At 40.0% G+C, this 19,914-nt stretch overlaps 1 protein-coding gene across 1 annotated transcript in view; it reads left to right on the top strand.

Annotated features, from left to right (window-relative positions):
* Positions 1 to 19,914, top strand: part of LGR4 (leucine rich repeat containing G protein-coupled receptor 4) — a 115,245-nt gene that overhangs the window by 73,124 nt on the left and 22,207 nt on the right. The window contains exons 3-4 of the mRNA XM_049890757.1: positions 8,526 to 8,597; positions 12,627 to 12,698. Coding sequence (XP_049746714.1) covers positions 8,526 to 8,597; positions 12,627 to 12,698 — 144 coding nt within the window. The remainder of the gene's footprint in view (positions 1 to 8,525; positions 8,598 to 12,626; positions 12,699 to 19,914) is intronic.

Genomic DNA, 19,914 nt, shown 5'->3' with positions numbered 1-19,914 from the left:
TTATCTATTTTCATACATGCCTCTTTTTTTTCTTAAGTTGCTTCCCAAGTGAAGAAATCCCTGTCTAGTTCAATGTGTTTCATGAAGGTGTGAACCCTCTGGCCCCAGTTACCTTCTGAAATGTGGCCTACTCATTTATACATACTACTGACCAGTGTCCCGTGTTTAGTAACCAGCCATGTTTCTGCTTTTTCCCTTTTGGGAGGGATGGTAGATAGAAAATTTCATCTAGCATAAACATTAAGAGTGGAGGATATAGTTGTAAACTCTAGCCTCCCGAAAGCATCCCCTGGAAGGAACCCCCTGATGTGAATCTGTGGTCCTTATGAATAATAAATGCACACAAAACAGATTCATAAAGACATTACACACTGAGCCACTTGTATCCTGTTTCCTGGAAGGGTTCCAAATCCAATGGGAGAGCGGAAGTCTAATGGATTGCCATTTTCCTCTCCTCCACCCTTTTTCTCTCTCTTTCCTCTCTGCCTTTGCTCCTGGGGCAATTGCAACAAGCAGGATAAAGAGGAGTTGCCTTAAGGTAGGCTGTGTCCCCATTTGAAGTCCTACTAGACTTGTTTTAATTCTGTGTGATCATGAGCACAATGTGGAGTGTGTTCAGATAATACTGTTGACCAGTGGTCCGTGTTCCCTTGTGTAAAGCCTCTCCACTTCCGTAAGATATTATACCCCCACAGTATGTTGAGAAAGAAAATTATTGCCATAGCACTAGATACATTAAAATTTAGCCAAGTGGTTCTTTCCTGCTTAGGAGAGTGAAGGAGGAAGGGTGGGTAGAAAGGAGAAAACATATAGAAAAGTGAAGATAATCAGTAAGCTCTCCTGCTCTTGTAAGTAGCAGTGTTCTTTTCGAATCCAGAGTCTTATGTCAAGGCTTAGTTGCAGTGCTACACCAAATACCAAGCACCTGCTGCATGCAAGTTCCTATGTGAGTTAGGGAATACAAGATGAATATGACCTAAAACCTGACCATATTGTTGTTAGCTTCCGTGGACCCCATGCACAACAGGATGAAACACTGCCCAGTCCTGCACATCTTCATGATTGGTTGTGTGTTGGACCATTGTGATCCATAGGGTTTTCACTGGCTGATTTTCAAAGGGAGATTGCCAGGCTTTTTTTCCTAGTCCTTCGTAGTCTAGAAGCTTTGCTGAAACCTGTTCAGCGTCATAGCAAAAAGCCAGCCTCCACTGACAGATGAGTAGTGGCTGGTAGCTGTGCATGAGGAGCGCTGCATGGGAATCAAACCTGGGCCTCCATCATGGAAGGTGAGAATTCTACCACTGAACCACTACTGTTTCCAGATCCCACCCATAAGGAACATCTAATATAGTTGAGGGAGATGAGGCACATACATAGTAACTAAAAGCAAATGGAGCCCTGGTGGCGCAGTGGTTAAGAGGTCATTGCTAACCAAAAGGTCGGCAGTTCGAATCCGCCAAGTGCTCCTTAGAAACCTTATGGGGCAGTTCTACTCTGTCTTATAGGGTCGCTATGACTCAAAAGCAATGGGTGTAGAGGCAAAATAAGATGTGCCCAGTGAGAGAGCTTCGTCTAAGCTATCTGGAATCAAAGGAAGGTAATAGCATATGATTTTCGTACTGGTTGTAGTATCACTTGTTCAGTGATTATGAATAAGGTTTCAACTGGCAGAGATAAGAGTGGGGGTATTTCAGGTGAAAGAATGGCATGAGCAGAGTCAGGTGGAAAAGCGTGGCAGTGTTTGGGTGTGTTTGGGTATAGTAACAGTGCTGAAATGTAGGGTACAAGGAACACTGGGTGATAAGGTGGGGAGGGGAAGATAAGGTTGTACTAAGTAGCCTTGACTGAAGGTCTAGCTAATTCAGCAGGTAGAAAAGAGAGCCTTTGGAAAAACTGATCAGAGTTGTGCTTTATGAGATTTACCCAACAGCGTTATAATTAAGTGTTTTGAGGCAGGGAGTCTTGTGGAAGTTCTTGGCAATAATCTGGAAAAAAAAAATAATGAGTGCCTAAACTCAGGTGATAGCAGGAAGAGTAGATGCATTGAAACCTTGCAGAGAAAGGTTATCTATGGTCTTTGGGAACAGAGACCATACAGGGCATAAAGGGATGAATCGAACGAGACCTGGGACTACCTTTAGCAAAGCAGAAAAGGGTATCATTTTTCACCCTAACGATTTTTTTGTTTTCTTCATAGCCATTAAAATAATAAATAATAATAAAATATCTATGGGACAAAAGAAAAAATGTAAATATCAATACTTAGCAAATTAAAAAGGTTTTGTGGAGCCAGCCAACAGATCCTCATGAAGCAAGAACCTAAGAAAACCATTGAATATAGCACAGAAGTATAAAACCAGGCATAGAATGAGGAGTAGTTGGTCTTTGTTGATAGAGGGCCACTGGTGAGATCTTCTTCCTCAGAATCAACCACCTCTTTTTCTTTGGAAATTGCTAAACAAGCGCAACAGAATGTTCCATCTCCTAAGCAGAATCCCAGTGGGCTTGGGGCATGTCCCACCCTTGGATGCTCAGGGTTCCCATCCTTCCTGCCATCCCACTGTTCATCTTGGCTTTGGGAAGGATGGTACTCTTGGTCTGTTGGATATTTCTCTTTAATTGCAGTTTGGAATTCCTAATGCCATAGTCCATGCTCGTTAGCTCTTATATGCTGGATGAAAGCTGTCGATTCTTTACAACAAGGCTATTAAGCTGGCCACATCCAGTCTGCTCCAGCTTGCAAAAAAGCTGTCTACCACCTCTTCTTTCTGGGAATTAAGTGACACGCCAGAGGCATTACTGTGGAGGGAGGAGTAGATAAGCATTGGAGCTGGCCAGACCAGCGATGGAATGTTGGCTTCCCCACTTACCAGCTGTGTGACTGATGCCAAGTCACCCAACCTCTCAGGGACCAGAGAAGCAGGACTATTGTGATGCCATGATTGAGATGAAAGAATGTGTGTAAACCTCATGTCACAGTGCTTGTAACTACTGTAGGCTCATTACATAGTAGGTTTTTTTTTTCTCTAAAGCTTTTGGGACTTTGTCCCTAACCCTACTATTTATTAACTTTGCTTTTTACTGGATCTGAGCTTTTAGACGTGAAGCATCCCCAGGGTCTGCTACAAGGAACACTGGCTCATAAAATAAGCAAAATGTGAAGAGGCTCTGGAGGGTGCAGCTGCAGCTGCAAAGTCCTTACCAAGCTGCTATGTTTATTATTCATTAACACAGCAGCTTGGTAAACTTAGGTAGATATGTTCCTGAAGGTTCCACATGATATGTTTACTCTAGTATGAAACAAAGTAATCAAAGTAGTATGCCCTTTTGCTCGGCATTATCACCATCCACCACATACTGGTAGTGTTTATTTTTCCAGATAGTTGGCTTGTATTTAAGGATAAGCCATATGCAGAGAGCTTCGTTTTATCGTTTATATTAACGATAAGTAGTGGAGAAAAGAGGATGCTTTTTGAAGCTAGGTTACTTTAGTTTTCTCGTGGTTTATAAAGGGAGTAAGATTTGAGAAAAGGAAGCAAATATTTTGGCTGATGTGGTTAAAGACTCTAATCTGTTGACAAGTAAAGATTATCAGGTATTCTGTGTTTTGCCACTTCCTTTGTTACTTAACAAAATGCTGTTTTTCATGAGCCTCAGCACACGGGCTGGATGCCTCAAGGAAAGCCTGTGGATAGAGGGATATTTCAAACAAATACTAAAGCCAAAAGAATTAGAATTAGAATCCTGTAACATCACCAAAGTTGGTTTATACTATGTTTCTTTTTGTGTGCGTGTGGACTCTGGCTTTTTAACACAAGTCTTTTAGACAACTGTGAGAGCAGATTGACAGTCTCACAACTAGATAAGGCCCTGGGAAAAGATGGCTACTGCCCCCTTAGGTCCTTATGGTACAATTTAATATTTTAAAATGTGACCTTTTAAATACATTGCATTACAGCTATGAACATTATCAATTGAATTTAATTAGTCAGCCTGGGGTGTAAAAAGCTCCTTGGAAGGGCTTGCAGTAAACTTATGCTAAGATTGATGATTGGGTGCTTTGGCATTGAAATGGTGAGCATTTTGAAGGAGGAGATTCTGAGAGAGCAGTTTTTGGCTAAGGAGGTATCATTTTGGTGGGTGGTAACAGAAGTGTTCTTGAGAAATATTCGTCATTTCTCAAGCTGAAAGATCGGAAGAAAAAATTCAAGCCTCGAGTTGCAATATTGAAGGATTCTATGGGCAAAATATTGAACGATGCAGGAAACATCAGAAGAAGATGGAAGGAATACACAAAGTCACTGTACCAAAAAGAATTGGTTAGTGTTCAGTCATTTCAGGAGATAGCATATGATTAAGAATCAGTGTTATTGAAGGAAGAAGTCCAAGCTGCTCTGAAGGGAATGATGAAAAACTAGGCATTAGGAATTGACAGAATACCAATTGAGATGTTTCAACAAAAGGATAAAACACTGGAGGTGCTCACCCGTCTGTGCCAAGAAATTTGGAAGGCAGCTACCTGGCCATCCAACTGGAAGAGGTCCATATTGGTGTCCATTCTGAAGACAGATGATCCAACAGAATGTGGAAATTATCGAATAATATCATTAATATCACACACAAGTAAAATTTTGCTGAAGATAATTAAAAAATGGTTGCCGCAGTACATCGACAGGGAACTGCCAGAAATTCAAGCTGGATTCAGAAGAGGACGTGGAACCAGAGATGTTGCCAATGTCAGATGGATCTTGGCTGAAAGCAGAGCATATCAGAAAGATGTTTATACGTGTGTTTTATTGACGATGCGAAGACATTCGACTGTGTGGATCATAACAGATTATGGATAACATTGTGAAGAATTAAGAATTCCAGAACACTTAATTGTCCTTATGCAGAGCCTGAACATAGACCAGGAGGCAGTTCTTCAAACAGACCAAGGGGATGCTACTGTGTAGTTTAAAATCAGGAAAGGAAAAGTGTGCATCAGGATTGTATCCTTTCACCGTACTTATTTGGTCTGTATGCTGAGCAAATAATCTGATAAACTAGACTATTTGAAGAAGAACGTGGCATCAGGATTGGAAGAAGACTCATTAACAACCTGCATTATGCAGATGACACAATCTTGCTTGCTGAAAGTGAAGAGGACTTGAAGCACTTATTGATGAAGATCAAAGACTACTGCCTTCAGTGTGGACTACACCTCAACATAAAGTAAACATCCTCACAACTGGACCTATAAGCAACATCATGATAAATGGAGGTAAGATTGATGTTGTCAAGGATTTCATTTTACTTGTATCCATAATCAATGCCCATGGAAGCAGCAGTCAGGAAATGAAATGACCTATTGCACTGGGCAGATTTGCTGAAAAAGACCTCTTTAAAGTGTTAAAAAGCAAAGATGTCACTTTGAAGGCTAAGGTGCTCCTGACTCAAGCCATGGTGTTTTCAATTATCTTTGTATGCCTGCTGAACAGTGAATAAGGAATACCGAACAATTGATGCATTTGAATTATGGTGTTGGTGAAAAATATTGACTATATCATGGACTGTCAGAAGAATGAACAAGTTTGTCTTGGAAGAGTTATAGCCAGAATGCTCATTAGAAGTGAGAACGGCAAGACTTTGGACATGTTATCAGGAGGGACCAGTCCCTGGAGAAGGATATCGTGCTTGGTAAAACACACTGTCAGCAAAAAAGAGGTAGACCCTCATCAAGATGGATTGACACAGTGGCTGCAATAGTGGGCTCAAGCACAGCAACCATTGCGAGGATGGCTCAGGACCGGGCATTGTTTCATTCTGTTGTACATGGGGTTGCTATGAGTTGGAATCGACTTGACAGCACCTAACAACAACATAAGTGTGGGGCTGGTGGAGTTGGTTAAGTGCTAGACTACTAGCCAAAAGCTTGCCAGTTCGAAACCATCCAGAGGCACCTTGAAATCCAGGCTTGGCGATCTGCTTCTGAAAGTCCACAGCCTTGAAAACCATATGAACACAGTTCTACGCTGCACTGTGCGATTGCCATGAGTCAGAATCATCTCATAACAACCAACAACCACCACAGAAGTGTGAGCATCATGGACTGTCTTTGGAGAGTTTGTATTTGGCCTGCAAGACTAAGGTGCAAGAAACAACGTGTAGAAGGTAGCCTGTGATAAAGTGTAGTTATGAGCTCTAAGAGTTCAGACATGGAGCATGTTAATAAGAACTGAAGTTTTGAAGGGAACATTGGAGCAGAGTTTTTAAGGTGTGAAAATGAGGCTGCTAGGTGAGGCATTTAAAAGATGTGATTGTGAAGCTGAGTAGTCTAGAATCAAGAGGATTTGCTTTGGAGAGATATTTTAAAATGGAGACACTGAAGAGACCATAAAACCAGCATCTTCAATTCCTTGTTTTACATATGGTGAAGTCTGAGGCAGATGGCACAAAGTGAGATACTATGAGCCCAGTTTATGGGAAGCCTCCAAAGTCACGCAGTATAAAGTTTAGGTGCTACGGTGCAGAGAAACAAAGTGCATGCTAAGAGGAGTTTTTAGGAAGAATTTAATTTAGGGTCATAAACCCTGTATTAAATTGTGGTATTGCCTGAGAATCCAGTGTTGTTATCCTTGGTATTGAGGAAATAATTTTACAAACTCACCCCTTTGGTTTCTATGACCTCTGGTTATTCCACTCCACCCACCTTGTCCTCCTCCCCTTCCTCCCTACACACACCTTCTGTACACAGGAGTCCTACTCATTCAGGCTTCTATGTTAATGCTAGGTAAGGATCAGGTATTAAGCTTCCCAGGAGTATTTGCATTTTAACTGGGTCAAAACTTCAAGAGAAAACAGTGCCTCTAAAAGTACTTTCAGACCTCAGTGACTTCAAGTTTCCTGTGCTCCTAAAATCAGAGTGAGTAGGTGGAACAGATTGGAAGGAGATGAAGAGCAAGCTGTGTCAGTGTGCTCCAAGGCTCCTGAGTATCTAGTGCAATGCCTGGCACTTGGTTTTTCTAGTTCCCATTGAGTTACCTTCAACTCATGGAGACCCCATGTGTCAGAGTAGAACTAAGCTCTGCAGGGTTTTCAATGGCTGAGTTTTCAGAAGTAGATCACCAAACCTTTCTTCCGAGGTGCCTCTGGGTGGACTCTAACTTCCTACCTTTTGATTAGTAGCCACAGGTGTTAACTTTGCACCACATAGCAAGGGACTGGGCACTTGATAGGCACTCATTTTGTTCCGTGAATGAATAAAACTTTTTAGAGAATGAATGAATTAATGAATAAGACTCAGAGTGTTGACAGGCTGAATAGAAAGGACAGGTGGAAATAAACCTCTTAAAGAAGGAAATAATATGACTTGATAACTATGCAGCCCCGAGACAGTAGGAGAAAAGAGTGTTTAAAAAAAAATCTGTAGATACAGAATCCAGCTGCTTTCGAGTTCAGCGACAGACCAGGAAACCAGGCAAGTCCTGTGTTTAATCACAGGGACACACAGTTATCCTTTTTAAGTATCTGACAACGTTCCTTCAGTTCACCTGTTTACAAGTTATATGAATTGTCCTATTTCCTGCTGCTTCTACCTAGTGCCCTCTGTTCAACTTTTCCTCCCACTCCTGTGTGCACAGGAAAATGGGAGGAAAAGTGAAGCTCAGAATGAATTGTTGTGCTCAGATTTCTTGCAGAAGGATCCGAAGAATTTTTACCCTTAAAAAAGAAAAAAAACAAAAAGTTGCTGTTGAATCATTTCTGACTTATGGTGATCCATGTGTGTCAGAGTAGAACTGTACTCCATAGAGTTTTCAATGGCTGATTTTTTTGGAAGTAGATCACCAGGCCTTCCTTTCAGGGCACCTCTGGATGGCCTGGAACCTCCAACCTTTCGGTTATCTGTCGAGCACATTACCAGTTTCCACCACCTTCCTCTCCTTTTACTCCCATCTAAATTTGTCAGTTTAAAATTTCTTTGGGACAACTTTTATTTTTAAAAAATGTACAAACCTTTGTTTTAGAAAGTTATGCTTACAATGACTTTCACTTTTTGCCTCCCATTTACACGGAATACGCTGCCCTTGGTTATGCAGAGATAACATGCTGTCTGCCTCCAGAAGGCAACTGTCCTTTAACAGGCTGGTTTACTGGGATCTGTATAAACACTCCTGCCTGCTGACCAGTAGTCTGCATTTATGAGGCCCTTGGAAACCACCACAAGCTGCCGAGAGTGACCATGAATAGCAAACTTAATTTGGTTTAATGTGTTTTGGCTTGCTTGACCTCACCAGAATAAAAAATCTGCCTGTTTAAGTGATTGTATTGGGAGTGGAAAAAAAAAAGAAAAGAAAAATCTAGAGAAATTTCTCCCTTTGTAAAACTCCTGGGATCATTTTAGTAAAGATTTAAGTCCATGTTTAATGTCAGATAGACTTGAGAAATGTTTAACATAGAGCTTTAATCACAGATTAGGTTCTTATGAGTTCTGAATTATAAAAGTCTGAATTATTATTTTTTTCTCTCGCTGCCTTTTTTTCTAGACGATTGGCCGGCAACGACCTTTCTTTTATCCACCCAAAAGCCTTGTCTGGGTTGAAAGAACTCAAAGTTCTGTAAGTAATGCAATTTTAGAGTTTCACAGCTGGCTGTGTATTTTCTTTCTGCATAGTCAACATGCTTAGAGCTAGGTTAAGCACAGTCTCTTTTAGTTCAGGATTAAAAGATTTAAGGAGTGGCCAATGGGTAGTGTGGGAGGCTAGAGGTTGATTTCAGCAACCTTGCGTCTAGATAACAAAAGTTAAAACCCTAAATAACAGACATTCTGACCTCCCGTGCATTACAGTTGAGAGTTAGGCTTTTTGTATGTCTAACGCATTGAATCAAAACCATACTTAAGCTAACTGGAAGGGTTTTGTTTCTATTTACTATAGTTATAACAACTTAGAATTAGCTGACCCTAAAGGGAAAAAGTCAGGAACTCTAAATATTAAAATCATTTTAGAATTAAAGGGGATTGAGGTACGTGTGATTTTTACCAAGCTGCACCGAAGGCTCTAGGAAATGGCAGAATACCAATTGAGATGTTTCCACAAACAAATGCAATGCTGGAAGCGCTCACTCGTCTATGCCAAGAAATTTGGAAGGCAGCTACCTGACCAGTAGACTGGACAAGATCCATATGCGTGCCTATTCCAAAAAAAAGGTGATCCAAATAAAGGTGATACTACAAAATACAAAAAGTATCAAACAATATCATTAATATCACACGCAAGTAAAATGTTGCTGAAGATAGTTCAAAAACGATTGCAGCGCTACGTCTACAGGGAACTGTCAGAAATTCAAGCAGAAAAGGATGTGCAACAAAGGATAGATATCATTGCTGATGTCAGGTGGATTGTGGCTGAAACACAATAAAACTTTGTGTTTTATTGACTATACAAAGACATTTGACTGTGTGGATCATAACAAATTATGGATAATATTGTGTTCCAGACACTTAATTTTGCTAATATGGAACCTGTACGTAGACCAAGAGGAAGTTATTTGAACAGAACAAGGGGATTCTTCGTGGTTTAAAATCAGGAAAGGTGTGTGACAGCGTTGTATCCTTCTCACCATACTTATTCAATCTGTATGCTGAGCAAATAATCCAAGAAACTGCACCATATGAAGAAGAATCCAGCATCAGGGTTGGAGAAGACTCATTAACAGCCTGGATATGCAGATGACACAACCTTGCTTGCTGAAAGTGAAGAGGACTTGAAGTACTTACTAATGAAGATCCAAGACTTCAGCCTTTGGTATGGATTACACCTCAACATAAAGGAAACAAAAATTCTCACAGCTGGACCAACAAGCAACATCATGACAAACAGAGAAAAGATTGAAGTTGTCAAGGATTTCATTTTACTTGGATCCACAACCAATGCCCTTGGAAGCAGCAGTCGGGAAATGAAATGATGTATTATTGCATTGGGCAAATCTGCTGAAAAAGATCTTTTTAAAGTATTAAGAAGCAAAGATGCATACCTGACCCAAACCATGGTTTTTTCCATCACTTCATATGCTTGTGAAAGTTGGACAGTGAATAAGAAAGACTGAAGAAGAATTGATGCATTTGAATTATGGTGTTGGCGAAAAATATTGAATATACCATGGACGGCCGGAAGAACAAACAAATCTGTCTTGGAAGAAGTACAGCTGTCCCGCGGTATCGGCAGGGGATTGCTTGCAGGACCTCCTTCAGGTACCAAAATTCACGGATGCTCAGGTCCCTTATATAAAATGGCATTTATTTGCGTATAACCTGTGTACATCCTCCTCTATACTTTAAATCATCTCTAGATTACTTATAATACGTAATACAATGTAAATGATATGTAAATAGTTGTTTAATCACAAATGAAACTTGCTCTGGGAGGTATCCTTTCTCTTCTATGAGTTTCTTGAGCTCCTCTGGGAACCCTGATGCTGCCCTGGCGTCAGGCAATGCCAGTTCTCCCTTGATCTTTACATTCTTGAGGCTGTAGCGCTTTAACTTGCTAGCCAGGCAGCTCTTACTTCTTCCTGTAGCTCTCCTCAATCCCTTCACAGTCCTGCTTATAGAGGCTAAGCACTTTTTCATGCATAATTTTGCCATCAACGGGTATGCTTCTGTGACATGTCCTCTAGCCCCACACTTAATGCTGTCTCAGTCTTTGCAAGCATTTTATCACGAATCAGAGAGATCGTTTTTGCCCTTGTAGGGCAGCACTAATGCTTCACGAATTTCTGCTGCTTTCTGCTTTATTGTGCAAATGCTTGATCCTTTCTTACCGACCTCACAGCCCACTTCAGCCAGCAACATGCCAATTTTCAAAAGATCTAAGATTTTTATTTTCTCATCCAGAGTTAGCACTTTACGCTCCTTCTTAGCCTTTGCGGGATTGGTTTGATCACTTAATTGCTTTTTAGGAGCCTTTTTTTATTTTCTACAGAAACAAAGGGTACACACAAGTTCAAATGAACAAGACACAAAGTGAACAGTGCTCAAACAACGAACGCTGGAGAGACACTGAGGGTCTGTGATGTGGCGGGAGGCTACAGCAGGGGGTGCCTACACATCACTTTGTTCCTGAGAATTCAGCATAGTGCTCAGTGTGCAGCAAATTCAAGTTTTGCTTTTTGGAGCTTTTTTTTCCCCTGAATTTTTTCGATGCATGGCTGGTTGAATCTACATATGTGGAACCCACGGATATGGAGGCCCGACTGTACAGTCAGAATGCTCCTAGAAGTGAGGATGGCAAGATTTTGTCTTACTTACTTCGGACATATTATCAGGAGGGACCAGCCCCTGGAGGAGACATCATTCTTGGTAAAGTGGGGGGTCAATGAAAAAGAGGAAGACCCTCAACGAGATGCATTGACATAGTGTCTACAACAGTGAGCTCAAACATAGAAGCGATTGTGAGGATAGTGAAGGACTGGGCAGTGTTTCCTTCTGTTGTACATAGGGTCACTATGAGTCAGAACCGACTCGAGGACACCTAATGACAGCAACATGATTTACATAGCCTACGGAACCCTGGTGGCATAGTGGTTAAGAACTGTAGCTGCTAACGAAAAGTCAGCAGTTTGAATCCATTCCGTGCTGCTTGGAAACTGTATGAGGCAGTTCTACTCTGTCCTATAGGGTCGCTATGAGTCAGAATCGACTCCATGGCAATGAGTTCTTAGCTGTGGTCAGGAGCATCAAGTGTGGCTGGTTGGGAAACAGTGAACTGGCTGCCAGCCCAACTTCTACCATTACCTTGTTGAGTGATCCTAAGCAAGTCAATCGACCTCTCTGCCCTTTACCTCTTCTGTTCTACGATTGTAACAATTCATGTGAAGCAATCATTTTATTAATGTGCCTAGCAATGAAGTTAGACAAAAGTTAAAAGGACTGTTTGTAGTACTGTTCTTCAGGCTCTAACTATATGATGATTAGAGCTCTGTTTCTGCCCTGACCCCAGATGCACTGAGGAATAGGAAAATTGGCTTTTCCTCTTGTCCATGTTTCTGGACTTTGCTTCATTCAAATTGAAAAGGCATTAGGGATTCCAGTGGTTTGTTTGTTACGTCTCACAATTAACTTGTTATACCTCCCAATTAACACTATTTAACAATACCAGTGGTTAAGCACTCAGCTGCTAACCGAAAGGTTGGCAGTTAGAACCCACCAGCTGCTCCACAGGAGAAAGATGTGGCAGTCTGCTTCTGTAAAGATTACAGCCTTGGAAACCCTTATGGGGCAGTTCTCCTCTGTCCTATAGGTTTGTTATGAGTCAGAATAGACTCGAAAGTAATGCGTATAACAGTACCTAGGTCAGTGAATGTTAGCTAGGGGTGCCTTAATTCCCAGAAGAAGTTAAACCATTGGAAATGTGAGTTACTTCCATTAGGAGATGGCTCGGTATAATTGCTTGGGTTTCATTTCTGGCTTTATAACAAATGCGTCTTGCTTTTTTGCAATTCTGTTGACTTGTGCACTTTCTATCCCCTCCCCTCCTCTTTTTGGCTATTGAAAGGTTTTTTTTTTTTTTTTGAAAGAATGGCATTACATTTTCCTAAGAAAAGGGTAACAATTGTTTGTTATTCACTAACCAAAAATTTCCTTCCAGAACACTCCAAAACAATCAGTTGAAAACAGTACCCAGTGAAGCCATTCGAGGACTGAGTTCTTTGCAGTCTTTGTAAGTAACTTTTTGGTTTTCCGTATTCTTGAATCAGTTAAAGAGGACCACTCTGACTGTTTGTAAAGAACTGGAATCCCAGGGAAGGAGGAGTTATCCTCTCATCTAGAATAAAAATGAGGATGGTAGGTGGTTGTTTTTTAAGTGTCCTTTGGTGAGGGAAAAAGAGGAGGTCGAGGTTCTGTTTACCTCCTTTCTTGTCTCAGAGGCTGAGAGAAAGCAACTGAGTTTTCACTGCTGGGCACACATCATGGGCTGACAATCAGCACCTCTTTGGAAACAGAGTTACATGTGGACAGAAGTTCTAGTTTCTCGTACCATAACTATGACAAAAGCTTCTGTTTTAGGTGGTAGTAACAATTAGAACAAATCAAATATATTTCCTCATCTGTGGGCATTCAGTACACATTGGGGGTAACTTAATTGCCTTCACAGCTCCCTTTCCAGGTTTTTCTTTTTCAAGAAAAGTTTGATTTTATGTGGCATGTCTGAGGCTTGAAATTTTGCTTTTACTATGTTCAGTCACTAATTTCAAAAGTTTTCTCAAATAGCACTTCACTTTGTCCTTTTTTCATGTATTCGTGTGTGTGTGTGTGTGTGTTTAACCTGGAGAACAGGGGTTATTACTTCTAAGGTTTGGGTATGCATATACTCCCCACCCACCTAGTGGGTGGGTCAGGAAGCAGAGCTACCACAGAGGGACATGCAAAGCCACATAAGATTTTGGAGAAACAGCAGTTTTTATTTGAAATATACAAAGTTTTGTTAATAACTGGATTGCATGTCAGGGGCTAGTGTTATGGCTAAAACTCCAGAACTGCCCACTTGCAGGGTAGAAGATCAAGTTCTTCTGTCTTTCTTGTTAGGTGCTATCGTGTTGATGTCAACTCATAATGACCCCACGTGACAGAGTAGAACTGCACCATAGGGCTTTCTAGGGAGCCCTAGTGGTGCAGTGGTTAAGTGTTCCGCTGCTAACTGAAATGTTGATGGTTCCAACCCTCCAGCTGCTCCACAGGAGAAAGATGTGGCATTCTGCTTCTGCAAAGATTACAGCCTTGGAAACCCTATGGGGCAGTGTCCTGTCCTGTCCTGTCCCGTAGGGTTGCTAGGAGCCCTGGTGGCCCAGTGGTTAAGAGCTACGGCTGTTAATCAAAAGTCAGCAGTTCAGATCCACCAGCTGCTCTTTGGAAACCCTATGGGGCAGCTCTACTCTCTCCTACAGGGTTGCTATAAGTTAGAATCAACTGAGCAGTGGCAGGTTTTTTGGCATAGGGTTGTTGTAAGTCAGATGGCAACAGGTTTGTTTTTCTTTTTTTTTTTTAATCTTTATGGAAGTGGATGGCCAGGTCATTTCCCCTGCTGATCTACTGGTGTGTTCAAACCGCCAACCTTTTGTTAGCAGCCGAGTGCTTAACCATTGCAGCACTAGGGCCCCTTTCTCTGTCTCTAGGGGTACTTTTAAAGACGAGTTTGAGGAGCACTGACCTAAAGCATGTGATTATTGCAGTTTGGCTTTTGCCAGAATTTTAAACAGCCCTTGCATATTTGTTAGACTTGTATATGTTGCTCTAAAAAAAAAAAAAAGATAATTTCAGATTAATTAGAATTCTGAAACGGGACTGTCTGGTTTCAAATTCCAAGTCTGCCACTTACTAACTGTGTGATATTGGGTATTAATTTCTCTGCATGGCAATTCGTTTATTACCTACCTTGCACTTTAATTCATAAAAAGCACTCAGGACAATGCCTAGCCTGTGGTCAGTGCTCAGTAAACATTTGCAGAATCTATGAATTTTGTTAATAATAATGATGATGACCTGTTCTATTGTTCTTTGATTACTAGTTCACCTGATTTGCCTAACTAGGGGAAGGCACCACCATTACCAACTAGTTGCCATCGAGTTGATTCTAACTCATGGCAACTACAAGTGTGTCAGAGTAGAATTTCATTCTGTAGGATTTTCAGCGGCAGGTTTTTCAGAAGTAAGTTTCTACGCCTTTCTTCAGAGGCGCCTCTGGATGGACTGGAACCTCCAACCTTTCAGTAAGCTGCCAGACTACATACACCCAGGGGAAGAAAACATCTCAAAATGAAAAAGTATTCCTAAAAACAAGAAACTATGTTAGCTTCACTAGAATAATGGGTAAAAATTTTCATCTTTTCCTGCTTTAATTCATGTTCTAAATACAGTGGAACTAGAGCATAGTTTCTCAGAGTATGGCAATTTGACTACCAGCCACAGAAGTGTTAGTGGAAGATTACTACAATGCCATTTCCTAGGGTTTTATCCTACAAGTACTGATATTTTCTCTTTAAAGGTCCAGGAAGTCATATGTTAAAAAATCTACCCCTGATAATTCTCCTGTACACCCAAATTTTGAGAACAATCCTGAAAGAAACTGTAACAGTTATCATGCATATGTGTTCAGGATTATAAAATTACATTTAGCTACATTGCATATTTGTGTAACAATTTGTCACATTTTTTTACTCCCTTTCGAAATAACTGTAAGTGTAATATTTTATAGGAAATAAAAATGTGTGTGTTACAAAACTTTAAGTGAAAGTGAGTGAATTGTTTGTCTCATCTATTTGCTAATATAAAAAACAGTTTTAGATGCATCAAAATCACACTACTAGACATTATAAATTATAGATTATCTTTTGATTTTAGATTAGATAATGAGAAGTGAATATGAAAGTAAAAATATGTACTAGTAAAGTGTATCATATGCTATAAAAGTATATTTAACATCATATACAAGTTTCTGGGTGTTGGCTGTTGAATTTCTAGTTTAAATAGAAGTTTAATTTAAAGTAGAAATATGCTAAGGAACTCATTTCCCCAAAACACCAAATTATGGAATTAGCCACAATTAGGCAGGTTCCAAATAGATGCTTTTAATGAATTAATTGGAATGAGTTTCTTTACCGAAATGTGATTTAGCTGACTTTCTACTCTTTCCCACCTTGGAAGAAGCCCTTGGACCTGAACTCAGTAGACATTTTAAATTGATCTTGTTTTATTTTGCTTCTTGAAAAATAATTTTGCTTCAGGATAGGCAGAGTTGTTTTTATTTCCAAAGACTTAGTAATCAAAGTGCTCAATCATTTTGTCTAGTGTTGTTGTTGTTAGGTGCCATCTGAGTCGATTCCAACTCATAGGGACCCTTTGCACAACAGAACGAAACACTGCCTAGTCCTGTGCCGTCCTCACAATTGTTGCTATGCTTGAGCCTCTTTTTGTCTAATAGAAGGCTTAAAAGGAGAAGGTTAAAATCTCATTTTGAACTTTAAAACAGAAAAATTGCGAAGATAACATGCAAATAATTTCCTTCTAATTTGTGATCAATAAATATATGAAATTGTACGTAACATTTACCGGTAATATAGATCATTCAAGATGGCATTTTTCACAGAACTCACAGGTTTCTCCCTCCTCCAAAACAGTGTTTTAAAAAAGCACACTGTATTCATCATTCATTGAGTTGCATAGTTTAAATTATTTCCAAAATGGAAGAGGGGCATGGGAAGACAGGAGTCAAAGTATTTTTTTTTTTTTTTAAAGGCTTTGGGATGTTTTTATATGTATCAGAAATACAAAGAGCTGTGTGCCATGCCTGTTTTATTTAAGAAGGAAATGTTCATGGGTTTGTTAGCATAGTGGGTGCAGTGGTCAGGTTAGATACAATTGAAATTCTGCCCTGGTGTAAAACAGTCTTATCAGCACTTGAGTCAGTTTGAAAATCTGATCTTCAGACTTGAATTACCCGAAAGATTTCCTTGTGGTTTTGAAGTAGTGCTTAAAAGGAACAAAGTTCATTAGAGGTTGAAATTGACCAGAAGTGGCTTCATGTAGTATGTGTATGTACGCTTGGTGATGTGTATAAAATATGAAAGGAAATTGTTCATATTAATAAAAAGGTAGCATACAGCATCCCACAAAGCCATGAAATTGGCTAAAGCATTATCAGAGTATATTAAGGTAACATATAAGAATTAGCTCCAGTAGAATTTTTCTTTGTATTAGATTACATTTATATTGACTATTAAAGAATCTCAAAGATTAACTTTCCTAAGTTTCCCGCAATAACAGAATTTCTTTATTCTTTTTAAAGTAGAAAATGGTGACAAAATCTGTTCATAATACTATAATATTTATGTTGTTTTTCAGTTAGGAGTAGAGAGAAAAAGAGAGGGCCTTTGATTGCAAAAGAATAGGTCTTTGTAACAGACTCATCGGTTAATAACTGCATACAGAATTATTATTTTATTTAGAGCAAGAAATAGTAAATACTTGAGTCTGAGTAAGATGTAAAATAGGCTTTTGAGAATAGAAAATAGCATATTTTAAAAATGAAAATAGTAAGGGAATTCAGTTAATACATTGTTAACCATTTAACCATAACATACCCCTTGCCATCGAGTCGATTCTGACTCATAGTGACTGTATAGGACAGAGTAGAACTGCCCCTATAGGGTTCCAAGGAGTGGCTGGTGGGTTTCAACTGCCAACCTTTTGGTTAGCAGCCAGACACTTAGCCACTGTGCCATCAGGGCTCCAAACCATAAAAGTTCATTTAAATAAGGTGATAATTATCTTTTGCAGTATGGAGTTTAAATGTCAGAATATCTTAAAAAGCCTACAGAACCTCTCCACTTTGTGCAACATCTCGTGCCATTACCATCTACAGAAAGACTCAGTTATAGTATTTTTTTGGCCTGTCGGTTAGGATGAATATTAATAGAGTAGTAGGTCATTGTAAAAAGCCACAGTTCTTGTCCCCAGTATGTCTCCCTTCCTTAGCCACCTTAGCACTTTGGTATTTAATTTATTCTGTTTACTGTTCACTAATTGATATCTTTCTTTTTAATTGTCACCAAATCACTTTGTGTGTTGCCTCCTATGACTGAATTAATTTAGCCCTAATTCATTTTGCTGGAAGGAGAAATGATTTGGCAGTCCCGGCCAGCTATCCAAGTCCATTAACCGCATGGATGATTGATTACCCTGAACGCTGATATTTCTCCTCGGTAACAGATTCCTCTAACTTCCCTTCAACCCATCCGCTAACCTTCGCTCCACCCTCCAGTGAACATTGATTAAAGAAGCAAGTGGGTATATTTTATGCCACTGCAGGGTAATCCTTTTCAACTCCAGGGAGGTGCAGAAGATGGGACAGGTATTTTCTAGTTATCCTGTTGAAACCCTCAGGGTTTTTAAGAGAAAAGAAAAAGAAAGACCTTTTCTCTGTGAAGCATCGATCTCAGTGTAGGTGTAAACTCTGCAGTTATGGGTGTGCCACCAACACTGACGTGTGAATTGAGGTGTAAGGATTCACCCTTTGAGTCATCACAAATCCTTCTTCCAAATAAGTTTTTATTTGAGGGTTCCATTTTTCCAAAATTCTTCCTTTTAATCTTATGTGTCACTTCAAAATTTTGACAGTCTTTTAGAACAAAGGAAATGGGTTTATCGTGGTATTGTTTTGCATGGAAAATAGTTTCATTACTATTTTAACTCAAAACTCACCTGATTATCTTGCTATAAATTAAGGCCATTCCTTTTCTTTGGCCATATAGTGCATAAAGTTCCAGAGGAATGTAAATGATATATATAGCACTGGATTTATGTTAAAAAGGTACTGGCAACTTTCCTTATTATAGTATTTTACCACACCTTAGTGAAAAACTTTACTTATAGGAAGGATTTAGTTTCAGTGGGCTATTTTATGTGTATGGGGAGGAGTACCACTCATTATTTTGGTGAATATAAATGCATGTTATCACCAGTATAACACAATAAGCAATTTAGACTTTTAAACCTGTAATTGGAAGACATTGTCTATTTGTACTTATTATAATCCTAACCCCTTACCTGGCCTTTGGGGGCCTGCATAATCTGGCCCCTGATTGTATCTCCCTGTACCTTCCCTTCCTTTCCTCTTGTATCCTAATCTAAAACCCTTGGCTGCTCCCCAAAAGGTTGGATGTTTGAGTCTGCCCAGAGGCTCCTCAGGAGAAAAGCCTGACAATCTACTTTTGAAAAATCAGCCATTGAAAACCCTATGAAATGCAGTTCTACTCTTGTTGCTGGGAACTCAGGTTCTGCTCAGTGCGACTCCATCAGGGCCAAAAAGACAGAGACCAAGTTGGGGCTCATGAAAGACAACTTTTTGGTGGGCCAAGCAAGGAGACAGTCAGGGAAAAGTGCCTTCCAAGACTGCTCAAAGGCAGCTTGTTGAGGCTGGTTTACATGGGCAAGATCAGTTACAAAATACAAGATGGCGTGCGCGCCTGCAATGAGTAAGCATTTTCTAAGGCCTGGGTTTGTTGGATTCCTGAAACAGGAGGAAGTTAGCCATTTTTGTTCATTAGCACGTTAGCTCTCTACCCAGGGGTGGAGAATTTACCAGGCATGAGGCAGTTAATGAGCTAAAGGTTATCTGGAGTGCCAAGATGGGGGGCAGGACCAGTTTTAGTTGGTTTAGGTTGTTTCTCTTCAAGAAGGTTCTGAGGAGAAAAAGAAACAACTGCTGGGCATGGGCAGGGTGAGGGGCTATCTTGAGCTTAAGAAAAAATGGCTCTATGGCTGTAGCCCTGTCTTAACTCTGACACACATGGAGTCACCAGGAGTTGGAATCGACTCCATGGCAACTGGTGTTTTTTGGTTTGTGTTCTAAGCACTCTGACCTACAGGGAGTTGCTGGACCACACCCAGCTTGTCTCTGCCCTTGTTGTTTCCTTTGCCTAGAATATTCCTTGTCCATTCTCATTGTTTGCTCATTCTTCAGGTCTCAGAGATGCTTTTCCTAACCAATATGCTCCCCCTCAACTCCTGTTAATCTTTACCTCAGTATCCTGATTCCTGTTTATCTGCTTATAGCACTTCTTAAGCACTCTGTAATCATTTTATTTATTACATATTGTGTCACCCCCCACCCAAGAATATCAGCCTCAGGAGTGCAGGCATGTCGGTTATGTTCACCATTTTATTCTTTGTGCCTAACAGGGTGCTCAATTAAAATGTATTGAATGAATTAAAGACAATCAAGTTTGCTAAGAATATAATTCAATTACATTAATTATTTAGCTAACTGTGTATTAGTGTCTTTCTCTTCCTAAGTATGGAAGCTCCAAGAGGTTGTGAATTGTATCTGTGTGTGTGTGTGTGTTTGTGTGTGATTTAACACGTTCTTATCTACTTTTTTT

The sequence above is a fragment of the Elephas maximus genome, chromosome 7 (genome assembly GCF_024166365.1).
Source record: "Elephas maximus indicus isolate mEleMax1 chromosome 7, mEleMax1 primary haplotype, whole genome shotgun sequence".
Classification (NCBI taxonomy): Eukaryota; Metazoa; Chordata; class Mammalia; order Proboscidea; family Elephantidae; genus Elephas; species Elephas maximus.
This window is presented reverse-complemented; position numbering and strand designations above follow the sequence as displayed.